Raw genomic sequence first — 19,263 nt, 5'->3', positions numbered from 1 at the left:
TCCAGTTTCGACATTCTTTGAAAAAGACACCTTTCTCGTTTGTTTCTTATACGGGTAGCACTGGCGTTTATAGACACTTTGGGTTTAGGAAGCCATGTTGTATGGCGAAAGCGTGTATCAAATGGGCAAGACTGTCATTCAGGGTCCATCAATTCAATTAAAATAGGCTTCAATACCTTCTCTTGATAATATTCTAAGCAAAATAACCATTGAACTGATACAGCTGACCATCGGACTCCCACGTTCCACTCAATTGGTGGTTACCAATAACACACTGGTTGATGATATCCCTATAGATGTTAGACAAACCCACCACACAAATTGGCATACGTACTCGGTAGCATCCTGTCAAGTTAGCATTTCACACGAAATCCTGGATAGAAATACACTTACCCAGCAATCCTTGAACCCCTTCTTGCCTCCAGTATTCTTACGCTTAAGCTCAGCCACAACTGTTGTCTTGGCCCAAGACGAGCCGACTGACTTCTGGGTACTGATTGTGCAAGCCGCTTGGTAAGTGCAATCGGAGTTGCTGCACATTTTCTCACGAGCGCTCCAGTATGCTTCTTTGAATTCTTCGAGACGACTGTTGCTGTTGCCGGAGCAGTCAGCCGCGAGGGCGGATACGATGAAGAAAACGGTGGAGAGGACGGTAAGTTGCATGGTTAACGGATGTCTGAAGACTGGGCGATTTGCTTAATTCATGGACGGTAGCATGTGAGATGCCGTCGTTTTTATACTCATCACAGCGGAACATCGGACCGACTTCTGGATCGGAGGTGAAGATGTTTATCATAAGGTTGCAATGCGGCTGAGCTTATTTCCACGTTTTCTGGATGAAGGATTATCTACAACAGGCCTAGAACTTCGTTTTGCAGACTCGTATGCAATTTGATAATTTTTCATTGGTGCATAATTCATCCTCCTTCCTGTTGCGGATGTGTATTGATATTAGTAAATGGCTTATTCATTGTTTATACCGCAGTGCAACATTGGGTCGGCCGACTGGTAAACGGATATTCTTATTGTACCTGTCATGGTGGACACATCCAGGGTATCTCGGCTATAGAAATGAAAAGACGCAGTTAATACCATGTCAAATAACTGGGAACTGGATTACCTTCCTATGGAAACCGGGACAGAGTATCAGCCACTGCTGATTTCCTTGACCAATTCTCCCACAGGTGGTCTAGAAACTTCCGAAATAGGACGAGATACAAATACCTCCGCACAAAGATAACCTTCATCTTCAAATCCCGTTGTGTCCAATCCACGAGCAACTATCTTTTCGATAACAGCGCTCTCCTCTTCAGCTGATACAAACTTGCGCTGACGAAGTACAACACCTGGAAGCTTCTCCGTCTCAAGCCCGTGAGCACGAAGTGTCTCCGCAATATCGTCATAACTGATCATTTTGATCACAGTGCAAACCACCCAGACATTGCCGGGTCTCTCGATAGCCCTCATGATGCGTGAAAAGGTGCTAGAACCCACATAGCTAGCACCTCCTGTGCATATGATAAGACTTACGTCTTGTAGTGCTTTGCTAAGGTCTGTGGAAGGATCTTGGGCCTCTAGATTCTCTGACCAGCCGGAATCGATCAAGCCTGTGTTTAGAGCGTAGCGAATGGCCGGCTCCGATGTGTCGAGTCCTACCACCATGGGTCTGAAAGGTCGTGCCCTAGCAGCAAAGAACTTCTTATCGGCCATGACCTGCTCTTCTGGGTTCAATTCTGATCCGTCGTAGTGAGCTGCCCAAGTATCCATATTCGTGTCATGCCGAAGTATGCCTCCATTGATCCCGTATGAGCAGCATAGGTCCAAGATCTTAGGATTGACCACATCCAAACTTGACAATTGATAAAGCTTCTGAACTAGAGGTAGAAGCTGCTGTGGGGTTGTGTATTCCAGAGGCGTCAAAGCCTGGAAGTAGGGTCTTGGATCTGGATTATTATATATGTTCGTGAATGTAGCCTTGCTGGCGGCAGCTGGTTGATGCTGATTGCTGGATCTTCCACTCATATTTGGTTTCAGTATTGTAGTTCGAGAGAAAGCTGGGTTATCCTCAGAGATCAATCCAAGTCGTAGTATTTCTATGTCTTCTGTTGTGCAACTTACGTCACTCTACAGACTTGTATACTATATCTCAATATCTAATTGGTCTTACTTTTTATGCCTTCGTGTCATATTTTCATTGGTTTCCATCAATGTTTCACTCACCGTGATGTATTGATTCGCATTGGATATAGGTTCTCTTGCATTGGCAATGTCCACGACATTGAAATGATATCTGCTTTCTTGCCCAATGCTGCTCGTTATTCTCAACTGTGATGCTGATGGGGTAAAATGCGATAATTACACGAGCTGCGTAGTCGGCATCGATAATTAAGCTTCCATCAGGGTAGTTTAAGGAAGATTGCATTTAGACCGGAAAAGATCATGATTCTTGTCGAACCTAGCATTGAAGCCTTATTGTTGATCCACTCCATGCTGTCATAGATCTACATTGTGATCAACACACCAATGACAGGAACTGCAAACCTGGTAGACACAATATCAGGGTGGCGGTCGAATAATCTTGACTTCCCGAAGAAGGCGTGTTTTTGGTTAAGGGTCTTCATACCATTTCAGCTGTCAGGACGCCTGCTGATAGGCGATGCTAGTTCCTAGTTCAGGCGATTTATTGCAGCCCCGCTACGATATCCTGCTTTCATGATCGACAGCTCAGGGAATAGCGGCAGATCTCTACCCAAAACGCAATCTCAGCTGAAGTCCGAGAGGTCAAAGCTCTGCGAGGGGGCCACAAGAGCCAAATAATACCAGCCTGTCAGTGAGAACGTGCCAATGATTGACATCATGTCGGTGTCTTACTGCATAATCTGATAAGGTACTAAATCCATTTTACTAAAGCGACTTCGATGAACTTCTTTAATTAAAAAGTCGAGCTAACAAGGTAGGGTGACGAATGAGGCTAATTGCAAGTTGCGGACAGCACATACAGCTAACTAAGCACACTCAGTGCCCTTGCACGCTAGTAATCTCTGGTGACTTCTGGTTCGGGATTGGATGATCTATAAGTAGACGGTTCATCGATCTCATCCCGCTCTACTGCCAAATTCCGTGCTTTGCTTCTGCTAAATACTTCATTTCCTCAATCACAAACACCCATTATGAGTAATAACACCAAAGTCGTCGACGGTGTAGTTGTCACCAATACTGACGTTAGTCACGAATGATCTTCCCTCTACATCTATCCAGAATTCATGCAACCGCTGGACAGGTTGCACCCCCACGAGACTGGACCAATGTGTATGATGAAATTGGCGGCGACATGCGTTGGAACGACGATTTGGATGACATGGTTAGAGACCGAGGAATAGATGGCAATGTCAAGCCTCTCTATGGCACGTGCTCCTACATGGGCGAGGCCCTCTACTTGATGGAGGTGGGCGATCAAAGCTTCGTCTTATGGAATGCACTTGATGACTCGATATACCGTGTGAATGGGAATATTAGTCTTGAAAATATTGTGGCAAGTCTTGATGAGGGGGGTCTGAGTGGACTTGATCTTGAAGAATTATGAGTAGGGGCTATGGTAGGCATACATTAGGGAACAGGATGTTCATAACAGTCAATGAATCTATGGGTATCTTTCATTACCTTCCGTAATCTCAAGTACACCGTCTGCAACATCCTTTCAGTGATGTAACGACCTTGACCTCTCTAACCGAAACGGAGAAGAATATAACAAGAGCTATGAGGGCTGCGACCCTTTCAAGCAAATGCAGCTAAACACAGTCTCCTGGAATGTGTGTCCATTCTACTCTCACAAGTGCATATGAGGTAAGAGTGCTCAGATAGGACTGCAATTAGCCAGGCAGGTTGAGAAGAGAACGTCGACATCGTAAGGTTTTATAGTAAAACAATTTTGTCCAGAGAATTAGGAATGCTCCGTGTGCAAAACTCAATGTAAATTATCACTAGCTACTTGGGATAAACTGCATCTAGGATGAATGACAATTCCAACAAAGGTTGGGCAGTTATGCTTGCAACCCAACGGTAATCGGGGACTTCTGGGTCTTCGTAGGTCTACCCAGCACATGTCACTCGTCATGAAGAACAGTGAAACCAACTGTTCCTACTCGAGTTCATACATCATTCCCCCTACCACCACTGTTTAAAAGCTTCTGATTGTTCGGCAACCTGTGATAACTTCAAAGTCATCACAAGCCTTGTTGTTGGCATCCTGGACCGCCCTTGTGACATTCAGTTAGAAGTTAACCTTTTCAATACTTTGGTTTTACTTACTTTTGCCCAGCAGGACCTCGAGCGCCGCTGGAGTCGAGATAGTATGCATCTCCCCAGAAGCATTGGTTGTTGATGGTGAAGCCAACCATGCCCAAGTAGAGATCACAGTAAGTCTTGAGGTGCTGATCATTGCGAGGGTTTGTGATAAGCTGGAATCGGTATCTGTCTAGGCCACTCTCGACCCAATCCTTTTGGTATTTGACTTCAAAGGAGCAGTCGATTGCTCTCTTGTCCTCAAGGCCTGGTTTGTGTTAGACATGGAGTGACTTGGAGACTCAGTGAATTACCATCTTGAGCAGGAGCAGCGAGAGCTCCAGTGAGGAAGGGGATAGCTAGAGCAGCATTGGTGAATAGAGTGAGTTTCATCTTGATTGAGGGATTGAGGGCGGTGGATGATTTGAGAAGAAGGATAGATTGTAGAGAAAGACTATACTGCGGAATCACGCCTCTTTTTATAATCACAGATTGTTTGTTCCTCTGTCGTAGCAGCTTCTCCGGGCCTGCTCAGCGTAAGCTAGAACTTGTCAAGTACCATGGAAGATTGTGCCCCTGTCTTCGTGCCTACGCAGTTCTTTCCGAGTTCTGTTCTTGCAATCCCATTACTAGACAATGTCACAGCAAACTCGGCGAACTATCGTTGTCACAGTTGTATTGAGTAATCCATCGGACGGCATGGACTGTTTGGGAACAGCCATTGGGCATTTGCAAGACTGCCAAGCCTGAACCCTGGATTCTGTATATTGGCACGACCCCTGGTATGCACTGCGGAGAAGCCTCTTTGTGGGCCTGCTAGGACTCTCGGTTTCCCCAATACATAAGTAGTTCTAATCGCATGACCCTATACGGAAACTAATTGGAGAAATGTTTACTTTGATTGGCACATGTTTTGACGCAGGATCCTGAAGGATCTGGCCCGCACTCTGGGGTTCCACAGCGGCTGATTACTTTTTAGTCAAGAGTCGCGATTTTGTGGGTAAAATCTAGAAAACCTGCAAGGATATTGTTTATTCAAGGCTCATTGTTTCACAGTGGAAGACTTGAATGAGATGGAGACATGTCTAGCGGTGAGACTTTACTCGATTAAAGACCTTGTATGTTGGAGTATTCCCCTGACAAAGACGGAGAGCTAGTGGCGATGAGGGGTGCGGGGATTGTGGAGTTGACGAGATTATTTTCTGTTGAGTACCACCGCACATTTCCACGAGATTGATCATGAAAAGCGTTGCCACAAGTGACGGTCTTCCAGTAGCAACTCCAGTTGGTGATTTCCAGAGGTTTAGAAAAAACGGCGATAGCCTTCCTATACGGCATTATAAGATATGTTGTGACATGTCTCGGCTTTCTGACTTCCTACGATTGATTTCACGAGAATGCAAACTAGCTTGCCTCACTTGATGACAGCTGTCTAAAACATAGACATATATTGCCAGTAGAAGTTAACTATGCAATACAGCAAGTACCAGGTTATGTGAGACGTATGTCTCGGTAAACATAGTAAACAATATACAAGAACTATCATATAGAATAAGGCTAGACAATCGAGATAAGGTAGTTATCTAAACGCTCGCCCCATTTTATATATAAGTTTAGAATTAACTGTATTCTATGGTGCTCGCCTTCATCGGACCCATTAACAAGCACAGCTGAACTACGATTTGTTCTATCACGAGGTGTGCCGAGCCTATCGGAGTGGGTAACTTTCACGATGGGGTCTGGGGACTATGCTCGTATACCCATAAATGTGGATATATGGATTCTGAACCTTACATGCTCAATCCCAGAATGTTACTGTTCCAGCGGCAAACTGATGTTGACTGCAATTTCCACTACGTTTATGAGGCAATTCAAGGATCAAGATCTTCATAGTCGTGGATCCGGCCAAGGCGCTCAATCTGCTAGACATTCGACTTCCGATGTCTTTCGGAGCACTATGCGACGTTACATACTCTGAGCATAGACTCAGACATTGCCTGACTGGTGATGCGGCACTATAAAGGGAACCCAGTGCCTGAAAAGAAATCCCGTTCTTCTTCTCTGTATCCCAACTCACAAACATATTCGACACTAATTCAACCATCTCATTCAACTCCTCAAGATGAAGTTCTCTGTTGTTGCACAGGCTCTCTTCGCCATTCCTGGTCTTGCTACAGCTATTCCTGCGCCCGTCGAAGCAGTCGAAGGTAGATCTTTCACTCTGCAATGATAACACTATTCAGTACTGACTATTATCTCAGTTGACAAGCGTGCGAATTGCAAGTTCATCCTCCAATGGACAGACAACTGGTATGAAAATGCCTTGAGAAGATACCGAGTGCAACTCATCACGGAGCCCCGAAATGACGACCATCTCGGATTGTACTGTGGCATCTTGGCGAAATACACCGTCGAGCTTGAGAACCAGCAGTGCTACTGGAGAGATGGCATGTATGTGGTCGACATTAGTGAAGTGCAAGGCCCAGCTGGTCACGAGTAAGTCTTTAATATCTGCTTTACAGTCCGTATCTAACATTATCACTTTAGCCAATACAAACGCCAGCATAAATTGGCGTCTGATCGTTTCTATTCGGGAACTGGCTGTGATATTGTTCTGAACACCTAGATTGCAGATGCAAGCGTTTAGTATCAACACGGTTTGGGGGATGGCCGAGCAGGTTTGAGAACGCAATTGTGACAAAGGGTTTTACTATTGAAGGAATAAACTTGAAGAGTTCAAATTGCAAGGTTAATATGGGGAATGAAACGTCGAAGTCGAAGAGGGGAAATTAGCTACGATATTGTTTTTCCAGAGATGTGCTCACGATATCAAAACTCCTTTGCGCATGTTACCTCATCTTTGATGGGGAAAACTGCTTAATCTATCAAGAAATTATTCACTATCTAACTATGAAGATCCGCGAAATAAGACACCAGTATCCGGGCGGTCAACTTGAGAGTGAAAGTACTAACAACGAATGTAATTGATGTTAGAATATGTATTGAATTACCCTGCACCAGAAAATAGCGATCTGCAGGCAAATCTACTACCAGGATGACATTCGTCGAGAACGAGACACACAGTCCACAAAATTTAGATAACCCCTGCTACCTGCGCACCGCCATGACTATTGTTTCGTAGCACGTTTTCTGTCAGTCCTCAAATAAGAGATGGACACAATAATAATGAGAAGAGGAATCAATGTTCCGATTTCACCAATAACTATAAATACCATGTTAGAAGCAATCCAATTAAACATTCGAGGGTGAACCTACTCATCTTGTCACGAAGCCAATCTGAAGGTATCCGAAGTTCCCCGTCATCGTTGTGTGGGAAGCCATCTGAGTTCACGGCAAAGAGGCTAGTCATGAATGACAGGGGTGTCTACCAAAACCGAGTCAGAGGTTGTCTCAAGCATGTGGGCACGGTTGGTGAGAAACTTACAAAAATGACAGTTACAACTGTAAATGGAAGGATAATGAAGTTCATGAGTCGTGCTGATTCGGCCTCTTTGAGCGATGCTTGGGCTAGCATGGCCTGGGTGATGTTGCTGAGCTGTTCGAAACTACCGTCAGATTGTATCGAGGTCAAGTATAGATGGATACCAACTTACCCCCTCGATTGTCGTGGCAGCATCTTCATCCATCCGTTTGATTCGTTCCATCAAAAGTTCCAAACCCGAGTCTCGGATCAGAGTATCTCCCTGCTTTTTGCCCTCTTCAGGCGACATACCCGCGATTATCATGGCGAATTCCTTGAGAACATCCAACTGCTGCGTCAAGACTTTATTGATGAGGCGAAGCTCTCCACGAATATCTTTGACACGCCAAGTACAACCTGCCGCTTCGTTGATGGCTTTGTTTGCGTATTTAGAGTTCCAATCCTTTCGCGTAAAGTTGTTGAAGAAAACAGCTTCTTGGTCAACCTGCAAGTGAAGTTAGAATTTCCAGAATCGAGCTTCATAGAGATTCTGAGGAAATCGTACCTCAAAGGCAAGTTCACTCTCAAAGATATCAAGTATATGTTCGCCAAGGCCAGCTAGCTTGAACCTTTCTGTAAAGGTTACAGTTTGCTGCACAATGTGCTTCATGAGGTCGTCAGCGGTAGATATCTCGTCCAAGTCGCTGTGTCGGATCGTCTCCAATAAATCATCCGCTGCGCACATGCCTTTCCGCGACGGAATGGTAGTGAGAATCGTACCTAATAAAGATTATAAACATCATTAGAAACGTTCCAATAAGGATATGAGTAAATAGAGCTTACCATCATTGAGTTTCCAGAGCCAAAGCTGCCTCACCATCAACCATTTCGAATTGGCTTCCAGCTGGATACTGCGCATTCTGGTTTCGTTACCCGACTCGTCAATAGGCACTGAGTTACCTTGTTGCTCAAAAACAGGGTTCGCTGAATAACGCCCCTCGCGCGTTTGTTGAAACTCCTCACGGGACTGGTACTGTCCCCAATTTTGGTAAAGAAGCAATTTGAAGATGAGTAGCTGGAACAGTGAATATATCCCTTTCTCCGCGACTCGGCGGCAACGCTGTCGAGATGCTTGTCTTTCAGACCACCTGTAGATAACTTGATTCTCCTTCGACCGTAGACCTGACAGGCTTTTGGTGCTATTGAAAGTCTGATCTAGAGTTTGAGGTACTTGAGCGCCATCTAGACCTGAGAAAGGAAAATAGACGTCTTCAATCTGGTCAGGGACATTCTCTTCAACCTCGATGTCGAGATACGGGATCTGGATGTCACCATATTAACAAAGTGTATTAGTATAAACACTGAGACCTACCACGATAGACACCATTGATCCTGCCTGAGGACTGTTGGTGGAGCCGCTGGAGTTCGATAAATTGATCCCCATCATCTACTGTAATGTTAGACCAATATCTGCAAGGTGATATATTCTGACAAATGCGTTCTATATAATAGGATACACTCAACTTACTTGAGCATGTGGGGCTCTTATGCGAGAATTATTCTCTTTCGCGTCGCGAACCCTGATGTTGTTTTGGAAGAATTCCAAAGTCGCACGATCGGAGCCAGGATTTGTCCAGCTCCTGGTACTAGAAAGAAGGAAATCCTAGATGATAACGTATCCTTTAGTAAAATAAAGCAAACAAACGGGCAAATCTTTAATCATCAGGGTTTAAAAATCCAAGACGTGGCCGAATATGGAAACATGATCCATGCCAACTACCACATCACTTACTTTGACCCATGTCATCTAGTAAAATTAGTTCCAGAAAATAAGTGAGGAAGAGCTGACTCAATGTGAAATTCTTACATTGTTGGCAGGTAAACTGACCCATCTCCATTTGTCTTGAGGCGCTTGTATCTCTTCATGAGTCACGCCTGTGGGTGGATCGGGTAGACTGACAAGACAAGTTTCAACATAGTCCCACCAGCTTGTGGATTGCAATTCGCAATCGTCAAGGAAGGTGACATTGTTCTCATCGTTTGTCGCGTAGATAACATTAGATATGTAACTATCCTCCGCTATCCAATGCAAAGATTTTCGGGGTATCACTCCTGCTGCTTGTCTACTTTGCTGGAATCGACAGTAAACTGGTGACCTGTCGCAAATGGCTCGTCTACTTCTGGTGCTTGTCTTGCGGCTGGGTGGAAGTTTGACTGGCTTTCTACTCTTGGCCATCCCGACAAAGGATATTACCTCTACCCTCATCCAGAAATCGTTGTCCCCATAATAAGATTTTGGCGTTTTTCCGTTGCGGTCAAGGCTTCTCATATCAGCGCCTGTCTTAACCAGTGTTTCGATAATTTTCTGATATTTTTGACGGCATGCTAGATGAAGAGGCGATTCTCCTGGATGATGTATCAGAATATGTATGCATACAAGGACATGTAACCAGTCTTGACCTGGATCGTGTTGGGTCTTACCAGAAATATCTTTGCTATTTACCTCCGCTCCAGCTGAGAGCAGCCTCTCGAAAAGGGGGTTGATATCCACATCCGGGGAGGAATCCAAGAGCATATGAAGTGGGGTCCGGAGCATTTGATTTACCGCGTTGACGCTGGCACCATGTTCAAACAACAAGTCAAATATCCTGAGGGCCTCTTTCAGTTCCTCGGATCCTTTTTTCCATTTCCTAACACGAACGTTGTGGACCAAATTGTGTAATGGGGTTTCCGAAAGCCGGTTTGTAATATTGACGCAGTTAGACGGCGATATCGACGAGTTTGTCTCCAGTATGGATTTCGTAAGACCGTAATCATTTCTCAACACTGCCTTATGAAGGACAGTGTCTTGGCCAGAGCAATGACGTGTTTGCAACAAGATGTTTCGGTTTGTCAAGAGGTAGTTGACGTCGTCTTTATGGTTTCGTTCAATAGCGATCCATAGAATTGAGACTGTGCCAGACCTATCAAAGATGGTGTTCTGTTCTTCTTGTTCGGGAACAAAACGAGACGTGTTGGCTAACTCATCCGCAATAGCCTCCATACGGGACTGTCCGCTAACTGGATGGTCGATGTCATCGAAGTAACGTTCCCCTGCCACATCAGCTGCAATAATACCTCTTGTTTGGTTGAAGTTCTAGGGATTTCTTAGTTAACTATATTTCTTGATTGAATTGATAATTTTTACCACGCTTTCGATTAACTTTTGAATCTTACCATCCCCACCTGAAATAGCAGCATGCCAGATTTGTTCTTTCTTTTGCGAAACAAGGTTATTCAAAGCCACACGACGCTGCTCTCGGCGCCGCATGTAAACGAACTGCGTGATAAAGTTGAACCATCTATTTTCAAAATAGAATAGCCAGGGTAGCACCAGTGGAACGAAGACTTCTATATAGAGCCTTGATCTTGAATACATGTTGAAGGGCCCCGTCGAAAGTAGTCGAGGTTTAGACAGAGGATTGGTGTGTATTGGGTTCGCCTTCTCTATTTAACTTTCCGTCCTACGAGCCTTGCATAAAATGTACGAATCTAAATTGTCTCTTATGGATTATCTTCCATTCGGACCATTTGTCATTTATTAATCAACAACTGCAGAGGTTGTCACAAGTTTTGAGCCTATGAGCCTATCTGTGTCTACGAATAAAGCCACAGCGGTAGACCGAAACCCTATTTACTGGATGTGCCGTGCTATGCTGATCATGAGTGGTTGACATAGTGGAGTTCATGGTAGGCCTCAATTTGACTCCCTGTCAATATAATATTCAGCTCATAAGCCACAAATACTCAGGATAGATGCACGGAGACTAAATGGGTTGTCGGCTGAGTATGTTTATGTTACACATGTGCTTGGAGTATCACAGCTTGAGGAAATAACAAAAGTTCCAGCCATAAATCAAGAAAGGCAGAGCGGTTCCACAGTTATTTTTGCGTGCCTTGCTAGAGCTAGATTATCAAGATAAGCGGATTGTGATCCATGCTTCGGTTCTCAATTTCCTCACGTTATCTGACATAAGCCAAGAAAATAAGCAACCAAGCTTCCAAGAACTACATGTGTATTGAGGAAGAGTGAGACGATGATCGTCAAGAATCAAAACATAGCATCACCTGTCAGCTCAGCTGAGCCTCGTTTGATCCACTGTCCGCCCCATAAGTAATATCCCGTTCTGAATCCTACTGCACATCATTGTCGCGTCTGGGGTCGAAGGATTCAATCCCAATCCAACTGTGATGTCACTGAATCTGTTATGGTCCTGTTCCTTGACGATGGGATCACGATCGGGACTATTCAGTTTACATAAATACGTCCCTTATCTCTAGGTTCATCGAAAAACATCACCAATCAATACTAGCACGTCTTCACCATCAAACACACTCATCAAAATGCATTCCGCATGGGTACGCTATGATCCCATTCATCCATAATTTGCAAATTTAATTGGTATTATAGGCTCTTTTCTCTCTCCTTGCTTCATCTGCCCCAGTCTTGGGCGGCAAGTGCGCAGAGCCTCGCGACGTTGGCGAAAACCCCAACTGCTTAGGAGGCTCTTACATCGAATGCGTCGCCAAGAGCAATGCGCTATGCACAGGCGAATGTTTCGGCCAGCCTGCCGGAGGTGGTGGTGCACAGTGCCACACGGGATGTACAACTAGGAACCAGCAGTACTGTGCTGGTTATTGTATGAAGGTCAGCAACTGCGACGAGTGTATTGAGAGTCTGAAGCAAATGGGGGCTGCTGGAGATGATGAACAACATAAAGAGACTTGCAGCCAAGAAGGTAAGTGGTGATTGGTTACGTGTCTGTCAAGGCTAGAGTTTACTAATATGGGTATAGGAGACTCTTACTTTTGCAACTGCGACTCTTAGTGGGCTATGTGATGGAGGTAATCCGACGCAAATCAATCTCGTTAGTTACAAATATCTACTCATGATGCAAGCAAATACCAAAAATACGTGGTCATCTTAAGATGCGTTGTTTTGTTGGACGAAGTAGCCGCACGTGACCCGAAGCCTGCCAACCCACGACGCCGTATTTGGTAACACATTGCTTATGTGTGTATTACAACTATGATGGAGAATTTCCCCATAATGCTCCAGTCCTGCAGTAAAGAGCTGACTGGGATTGAGTAATGATAGGATAGCTTTGGTTCAAGAGAATACACCTAAAATCTATACCTGCGTCACCAGCATCGCTTTCTTCTTCTCCATCATCGTCATCATCGTTGTCTTTATCCCCAACAATCCCTAGTTTATCTCCTAATAAATTGAAGAAGCTGTGCGCTCTATGCTTTTAGAATTGAATGGAACATATCTTCTGTAAGGCCTCGAAGCCATTGCAACTTCCTCAGGCAGGCTTCTTGAAGGCTACGCTCATCCTCTGTAGCAAGAACTGCGATAGACTCTTCATTGATTCGGCATCCAGGTCTTGACCCGAGATCCATCATAATGCTTACGGATCTGGGGACATTAGCACCGTTAGCAAGAAGTAAGCGTACTATCTTAGGATCTCCTTGGTAGAACGCTGCTAGAAGTGGTGTTTTAAAGATGCATTCGTCGACATAAAAGTTGACATCGGCTCCTCCTGAGAGCAGTTTCTCCACAAGACCAATGTATCCACCCAAAATAGCAGCATGTAGTGGACTTCCATTACTGGTCCAGATGTATGGTCTACCGTCTTTGCGACCATGTATATTTACATGAGCGCCAGCCTGTAGAAATAGTTCGACCATTGTAATATCTCCCTTCTTGCAGGCCATAATAAGGGGAGGTTGCAAGCAATCTCCATGACTAGTAATAGTTGAATCCGCTGCAAGAAATGTTTTTACAATATCTGTATAGCCTTTCTTTACAGCAAGTTGGAGAAGGCTTGGTGATGCTGGATCTCGTGAACGCGTAGATAGTTGCTCTCTGAGAATCGCGCCATGTTGAAGCAGGATTTGCACGACATCGCAATAGCCACCAAAGGTGGCTGCTCGAAGGGGCGTTTCCCATTTGCCGTGAATGTTATTTATATCCGCTCCTGCCTGAAGTAAGCGTCCTACAATGCTTGTATGTCCGGCCAGGGCCGCCGCCTCTACAGCACTGCCGATAATGTATGCTGTCGCATTTACATCAACACCTCGAGCCAGTAGCAAGTCAACAAATGATGCTTTACCGACATAGCAGGCCATTTGAAGAGTCCGAATGTACCTTATATCATCTAACTTGCCAGTATCGTACTTCTGTAGAAGAAGCTCGAGGACAGCTCCAGGCCCTTGGTCAAAGATTCTCTCCACAGTCAGAGTGTGGAAGTGTCTATAATGATGATACTCCTTGTCTGGATAGAACGACCACGTGTAATAGGTCATCAAAGAGTTAAGAAGTGTCTCAATGAACGTCTTTCCCTGCTCACAATAATCAGGTAGAGGATAGCCAGCGTCCAGGACGCTGGATGTAACTGACATTGCGTCCCTTTCTCTCTGAATTGCTATCACCAGAGCTGAATCATCCTTAGATGCAAGCCTGATATCTGCCACTGCTCCGATGAGTATTTTTACCACCGTGGCCGAGCAGAATCTCAGCGCGTATTTAAGTGGGTAGTCGGCCTTTCCACCGAGAGAATTTGGATTGGCCCCAAGATTGAGAAGTGTTTGAACAACCTTCTCATGCCCGGAAAAGCATTCATTTTCAAAGACCTCTGGATTAGACGTCTTCCTAGACGTCTTCCCAAAGGATTGAAAGCAAGCTAGGGCGACTTGTAGAGGGCTAATAAATCGAACCCCCTGGGATGTTTCTGAGCTGTCGTTATCCCGGCCTGAAACATCCATAATACTTTCCAAATCTTCGACACGGTCCGTAATATCTTCCAGAATGTTGGTGTTGACGTCGACACCGAAATCCGACACTAGGTACTCGATGACTTCAGGTTGCCCGTTCCTGCAAGCCGAATGCATCATTTGACCCAGTAGATGGAGAGAGTACGGGAAATTCTCTCTACGAAGGAACAGCAGCTTTGATGTCTCCAGATCCTTTCCAGCCGCAGATACCAATGCCTGACTGGGAATCGCGAGCTCCTCCAGTTCTGAGCGGTACTTGAATAACGCTTTCAAAAACGGTGCACCTCCGTTCTTTACAGCAATTTGTACTCCCTCCAACAGATCTGTCTCTTGCAACAGATGCTCATGTTTGCATTGTAAGATGTCTTCAAGCTCTGACACACTCCCTGATTGACAGGATGCCAGAAAATCTGACCTGAGAAGGTCGTGAGTAATAGAGACTGCTTTGTACTTTTCCCTCCCTCGTGGTAGTCGTAGTCTCAGTTCATCAATCTCTTCCTTTGTGTAGCCAATTTCCAAGGCTCTCGTGAGAGCACACTCAATGACGTTCTCTTGCCGGGCTTGTGCTGCTTTCCTAAAATGGTTGTCAAAGTATCTCAAGAAAGAGCTCTTGGTAGATATGTCCTCAAGGAGGAGTTGAAAGGCACCCAAATGACCATTGTATACCGCCTCGTCAAGGGCTACGTGGACATTATCTTCCGTAACCCTGGCGGTATTTTTCTGCGCCAACAGTACCTTGATGACCGTTTCTCTCCCACAAGCAGCACTGATCTCAAGTGCATAGTGTCTAGAGACAGATCTGTGCCAATTGACACGTCTTGGAGGAGGGCATGCTCTTCTCTGATCATAGAGGCCTTCAAAGAAATCCTCTAGATAATCGCCAGTCTCAACCACTGTGGCATCCTCGTTGATATGCATTTCCTCCAAATCTTTAATGACTTCAGTTTTCCGTCCTCTATTGACATCTCTCGAGTATCCAGAATCATCAACTCCCCAACAACGGTTTCGTAACCCACGTGCGCCACCCCTCGAAATTGCCGGTAGATTAAATTTATAGCCTCTATCGAGGAATAGCATGATGACCTCATGGCGGCCTCCTTCTGCAGCGGCATGGAACGCATTCTTAAGTTCCAACACCCGAGGAACAGACATCCTATGATCGAGCAACGTTTCGACAATATTCCTGTGCCCAAAATAGGCTGCAGCTTCCAAGACACTGCCAAAAGACCCCGTCGGAGTATTTCGTGTGGGATCTACACCTTCGTGAAGCAAGATCCTGACGATATCTGCATAGCCCTTTATCGCAGCGACATACAAGGGATTGCCTTTCTTTTCATTTGTCCTAATGTTCGCACCAGATTGAACAAGTAGTTCAACAGTGGCTCTGTGATTCATCAAGCTCGCCGATCGTAACGGCGTGCCAAATTGGCCCTCAGCTTCAATATCCAGACCTTGCTCAAGTAAGAACTCAACAACATCCCGATGTCCATAAAGGGAGGCGATTGCAACTGCATCCACAGGGAATACCTCCGAAGCCTTAGGCCCCTCCCTAGACAGTTGACTCTTCAGTACTCCCAACTGACCCCCTCTGATCGTCCTCGCCAGTTTCATCATATGTTGATCTGGGGTTTCCTTGACGATGAATGATTTGAAATTTGGCTTCTTCAGTTCATTGATGACCTTGATCAAACCATACTCTGTCGCCATCAGCACCACTTCCTGATAATCTTGCTCAGAGGTAATAGTTCGACTGTGCTGTACTAGAGTGACCACGATATCTTCATTACCTCCATAAATAGCAGCATGGATCGCACTTTTGAACTTTGTCCCGCACTTTGGAGAAGCTCCAGATTCAAGAAGCTGGATTACGATCTCATGATAGCCTCTAAAGCATGAAACGTAGAGAGGGCTACCATATCCACCACATTCCACATTCAATGCCGCGCCTTGTCTGATCAAGGCTGTCACTGTGGAAATATGTCCTGAGGAAGCTGCCAGGTATACTGCAGAGTGACCAAGATTGTTGCGCTGGTTCCAATCTGTTTCCATCTCTGGTTCGGCAAGAAGCGATAATAGCCCATCGAACCCAAAGATAGCGGCCAAAAAGAGAGGAGACGATCTCTCATTAGGTATAGCATCTAAAACTGCCTTCATGGCGTGGTCTATTGGGAGGACAGAGGCAATGTTTTTACAGATATCGAGCCAAGCTTCGAAGGAAAGGCTGACATCATGACCCTCGTCGCCGAATATAAATAACGACATCTCTTGGAATAGCTCCTGTTTTGCGTCGACCACTCCAGAACCTTGAAAATGGCTTGCCCAATACATGGCTGCATAGACGTAGAAGTGCCTCATGTACATTTTGAGGTCTACTCCACCAGGTGATCCAAGAGCGTTGGCATTGATACAAGTGGAGGCTAGCAGGGTGTTCGATACAGGTGCAGAAAAGAGAGACTGGCGAGTACGCAGAAGGTAATCTCGGATCGATTGATGGGCGATTCGAACAACTTGACTCTTAGTGTCCACGACAACCAAGTTGGAACATAGAGCGGAAATATCAGCCACTGTACAAGATGATATCTTGATACTCGACGCAAGGATAGCGGCCAGCAACGCGTCCGGTGTCAGTGGAGCTTTCATATAAAGCAGCCAGGAAAAGATCTGGATGGCGAGTCGGCGCGACGTATCCCCTGAACGTAAAATTTGCTGGAGATCAATGTCGTACAATTGGTCGAGATCTGAAAGAATACTAGACTGCAAAGCTGGCAGCAGATCATCTTCGATTCTGATCTTTCGAAGTTGCTGAATTTGTCGATGGGCCCATAGAAACCTACACATAAGTTATACAATGATCGGTCTGTGATTGGGAGAGAAGTAGCTTACATTTCACCTGCACCATCCAACAAAGCTTTTTGCAAATGGTCCCTCGTCTTGGAGGAGAGTCTTCCGCTGATCAACTTGGCCTCATCGATCTTGTATGCAATGAACCGTGACATATCATCGCGAGTCCGTTCGGCTGACACGGTTATCTCTTTCAATACGGGTATAAATGGGAGGATGTCAAGACTGTTTCTGCTCGTCACTAGCACTTTGACGACATTCGCAGCCTTTGACATGATTGCAAACAATGAGTCCAAGAGGATAGTGCAATATTCCTCTTCAACCTGATCGACACTATCGAGTAGAATAGTAATAGGGTCCTCGTCAGCTACTTGAAGGATGCGAGCCACACATTCCTTTCTGTTAAGCTTTGGGAGTTCCAGTCCTCGTTTGTCGGCCAACCTGGAGCGACGTTGGAAGTCGGAGTACAAGAAGTCGCGAACGTCGTTTTGGCTTTCCGTGATTGTCAATTGCCGGAGAATACTGCGAAGTATTCCATCAACAGAAGACCTTTCTGGCTCAGAGTCATTGTTAAGGCAGTAAAAGTACGCAAAAGGCGACAGGGCCTTGTTCGCACTTCTGTCCGCCAATAGTGAGTCAACTACAACCGAAAAAAGATGAGTCTTGCCCGAGCCTGTGATTCCATGGATCCAGAGCGCAGAGGAAGAGCTTGACTGACACCAGTCCCTGTATTCCACATCGCGCAGGAGCCACTGTCCAAAGTCCGGTGTTCTTGACTGGGATATTGTATCGTGGTGGATCGAAATTGGCGCGTTGGAAAGCCATGATATCATCTGTATAGAATCCTCTTCTTCAATACGCTTGGTATTATGGTTGATTTGATCTTTCATCCGCAGGACTGTAGTCTCGATAAAACGTAGGTCTGATGTATCCTGGAGTTTGGCTAACTTCAGTACTTCGTCTTCTCGAGATAGGATGATCTGGACACTATCATCTCCAGTCCATACGGCACTTTGTAGCATGCGAACTGCTGTTGTTAGCTAGAACCGTCCAAGCGGCAATTGCGTACATGCCTGTGGTGGATTTAGAAAAGAAAGTGATGGTTCTTGCCAGAAAGACTAGAACCTCTGAATAGAGAACAGTGAGTGCCCCCTCGAGTGCAGGCTGGGTAGGTTGTTGCCGGCCAAGATATAAATTCTCAAATTCCTTGTAGCGTGTAATAATTCGAGAAACAACCTCGATGGCCTGTACCATAGCGGCATATCTTTCGAAGTCATTGACTAGAGCTTGGAGAAGAAATCTTACGGCTGCCCAAGGTATTGCTGCTCTGTCCGGATCGAATTGAACGGCTGCGTCACCGACAGCTTTGAAGCGATCAACCCATTTGGTGATCTTTTCCAAAACATCTCGGATGACCACCTCCTGCCCGTTGGATCGCTTAAAGATCCATCGTTTGCGCAAACTGATGGTCTTCAGATTCTTAGCAGCGTCGAGAACAGCTGCTAGGATGTCGCATTTATCCGTCGTAGTCTGGCCGAGTGACGATCTCAGGTCGGGATCGAGAGAGTCAAAGGCTTTGATCCAGAGATCCTCACCATTAGTACTGACGACGGAAGAATTTTGCGTAGCCATTGTTGTTGAGGAAGGTTGTAAGTAGTTCTCTTTGTAGTTTGGGTGTGGTTTGCTGTGTGTATTTGCTAGAATAAAACTGGGAAGAAATCAGGCGGCACACTTCTAATTGTAAGAAGTTGCCTTGTCAGCTTGGCGGACCAGCAACTGTGCACAAGAGGCAGACGCCAAGCGCAATGCTGACCGTAACCCTGCAATTGTGCTAATATTGTATGCATCTTCAATGAGGGAAACACCATATGATTGGGTGAGAGATCCTCCGCTCTCAATCTATT

The 19,263-nt window shown here is 45.5% G+C and overlaps 8 protein-coding genes across 8 annotated transcripts; 3 read left to right on the top strand and 5 right to left on the bottom strand.

Moving 5' to 3' along the window:
• Positions 1 to 193: 193 nt before the first annotated feature.
• FPSE_10067 (uncharacterized protein) lies at positions 194 to 663 on the bottom strand (the record flags this gene model as incomplete). The annotated part of the gene is made up of 3 exons (XM_009263184.1): positions 194 to 290; positions 335 to 345; positions 394 to 663. The coding sequence occupies 3 exons, from the start codon at positions 661 to 663 to the stop codon at positions 194 to 196; spliced, it is 378 nt and encodes a 125-aa protein (XP_009261459.1).
• Positions 664 to 1,146: 483 nt separating this feature from the next.
• On the bottom strand, positions 1,147 to 2,022 carry FPSE_10068 (uncharacterized protein; the record flags this gene model as incomplete). Its single annotated transcript, XM_009263185.1, has 1 exon — positions 1,147 to 2,022. One exon carries the CDS (start codon positions 2,020 to 2,022, stop codon positions 1,147 to 1,149), a length of 876 nt encoding a protein of 291 aa, XP_009261460.1.
• Positions 2,023 to 3,170: 1,148 nt separating this feature from the next.
• On the top strand, positions 3,171 to 3,583 carry FPSE_10069 (uncharacterized protein; the record flags this gene model as incomplete). Its single annotated transcript, XM_009263186.1, has 2 exons — positions 3,171 to 3,221; positions 3,281 to 3,583. 2 exons carry the CDS (start codon positions 3,171 to 3,173, stop codon positions 3,581 to 3,583), a joined length of 354 nt encoding a protein of 117 aa, XP_009261461.1.
• A 594-nt stretch (positions 3,584 to 4,177) lies between these two features.
• On the bottom strand, positions 4,178 to 4,674 carry FPSE_10070 (uncharacterized protein; the record flags this gene model as incomplete). The annotated part of the gene is made up of 3 exons (XM_009263187.1): positions 4,178 to 4,256; positions 4,309 to 4,549; positions 4,596 to 4,674. The coding sequence occupies 3 exons, from the start codon at positions 4,672 to 4,674 to the stop codon at positions 4,178 to 4,180; spliced, it is 399 nt and encodes a 132-aa protein (XP_009261462.1).
• Positions 4,675 to 6,403: 1,729 nt separating this feature from the next.
• On the top strand, positions 6,404 to 6,907 carry FPSE_10071 (uncharacterized protein; the record flags this gene model as incomplete). Its single annotated transcript, XM_009263188.1, has 3 exons — positions 6,404 to 6,488; positions 6,543 to 6,777; positions 6,829 to 6,907. 3 exons carry the CDS (start codon positions 6,404 to 6,406, stop codon positions 6,905 to 6,907), a joined length of 399 nt encoding a protein of 132 aa, XP_009261463.1.
• A 502-nt stretch (positions 6,908 to 7,409) lies between these two features.
• On the bottom strand, positions 7,410 to 11,120 carry FPSE_10072 (uncharacterized protein; the record flags this gene model as incomplete). The annotated part of the gene is made up of 11 exons (XM_009263189.1): positions 7,410 to 7,504; positions 7,558 to 7,666; positions 7,727 to 7,837; positions 7,896 to 8,207; positions 8,268 to 8,482; positions 8,546 to 9,023; positions 9,075 to 9,149; positions 9,495 to 9,509; positions 9,570 to 10,108; positions 10,184 to 10,838; positions 10,890 to 11,120. The coding sequence occupies 11 exons, from the start codon at positions 11,118 to 11,120 to the stop codon at positions 7,410 to 7,412; spliced, it is 2,835 nt and encodes a 944-aa protein (XP_009261464.1).
• Positions 11,121 to 12,085: 965 nt separating this feature from the next.
• Positions 12,086 to 12,569, top strand: FPSE_10073 (uncharacterized protein; the record flags this gene model as incomplete). The annotated part of the gene is made up of 3 exons (XM_009263190.1): positions 12,086 to 12,100; positions 12,153 to 12,480; positions 12,538 to 12,569. The coding sequence occupies 3 exons, from the start codon at positions 12,086 to 12,088 to the stop codon at positions 12,567 to 12,569; spliced, it is 375 nt and encodes a 124-aa protein (XP_009261465.1).
• A 416-nt stretch (positions 12,570 to 12,985) lies between these two features.
• On the bottom strand, positions 12,986 to 18,991 carry FPSE_10074 (uncharacterized protein; the record flags this gene model as incomplete). Its single annotated transcript, XM_009263191.1, has 3 exons — positions 12,986 to 17,348; positions 17,402 to 18,370; positions 18,429 to 18,991. The coding sequence occupies 3 exons, from the start codon at positions 18,989 to 18,991 to the stop codon at positions 12,986 to 12,988; spliced, it is 5,895 nt and encodes a 1,964-aa protein (XP_009261466.1).
• Between the last annotated feature and the right edge of the window lie 272 nt (positions 18,992 to 19,263).

Source organism: Fusarium pseudograminearum, chromosome 1 (assembly GCF_000303195.2).
Source record: "Fusarium pseudograminearum CS3096 chromosome 1, whole genome shotgun sequence".
In the NCBI taxonomy this organism is placed as follows: Eukaryota; Fungi; Ascomycota; class Sordariomycetes; order Hypocreales; family Nectriaceae; genus Fusarium; species Fusarium pseudograminearum.
The sequence above is the reverse complement of the archived record's forward strand: the minus strand, read 5'-3'. Positions and strand labels throughout refer to the sequence as shown.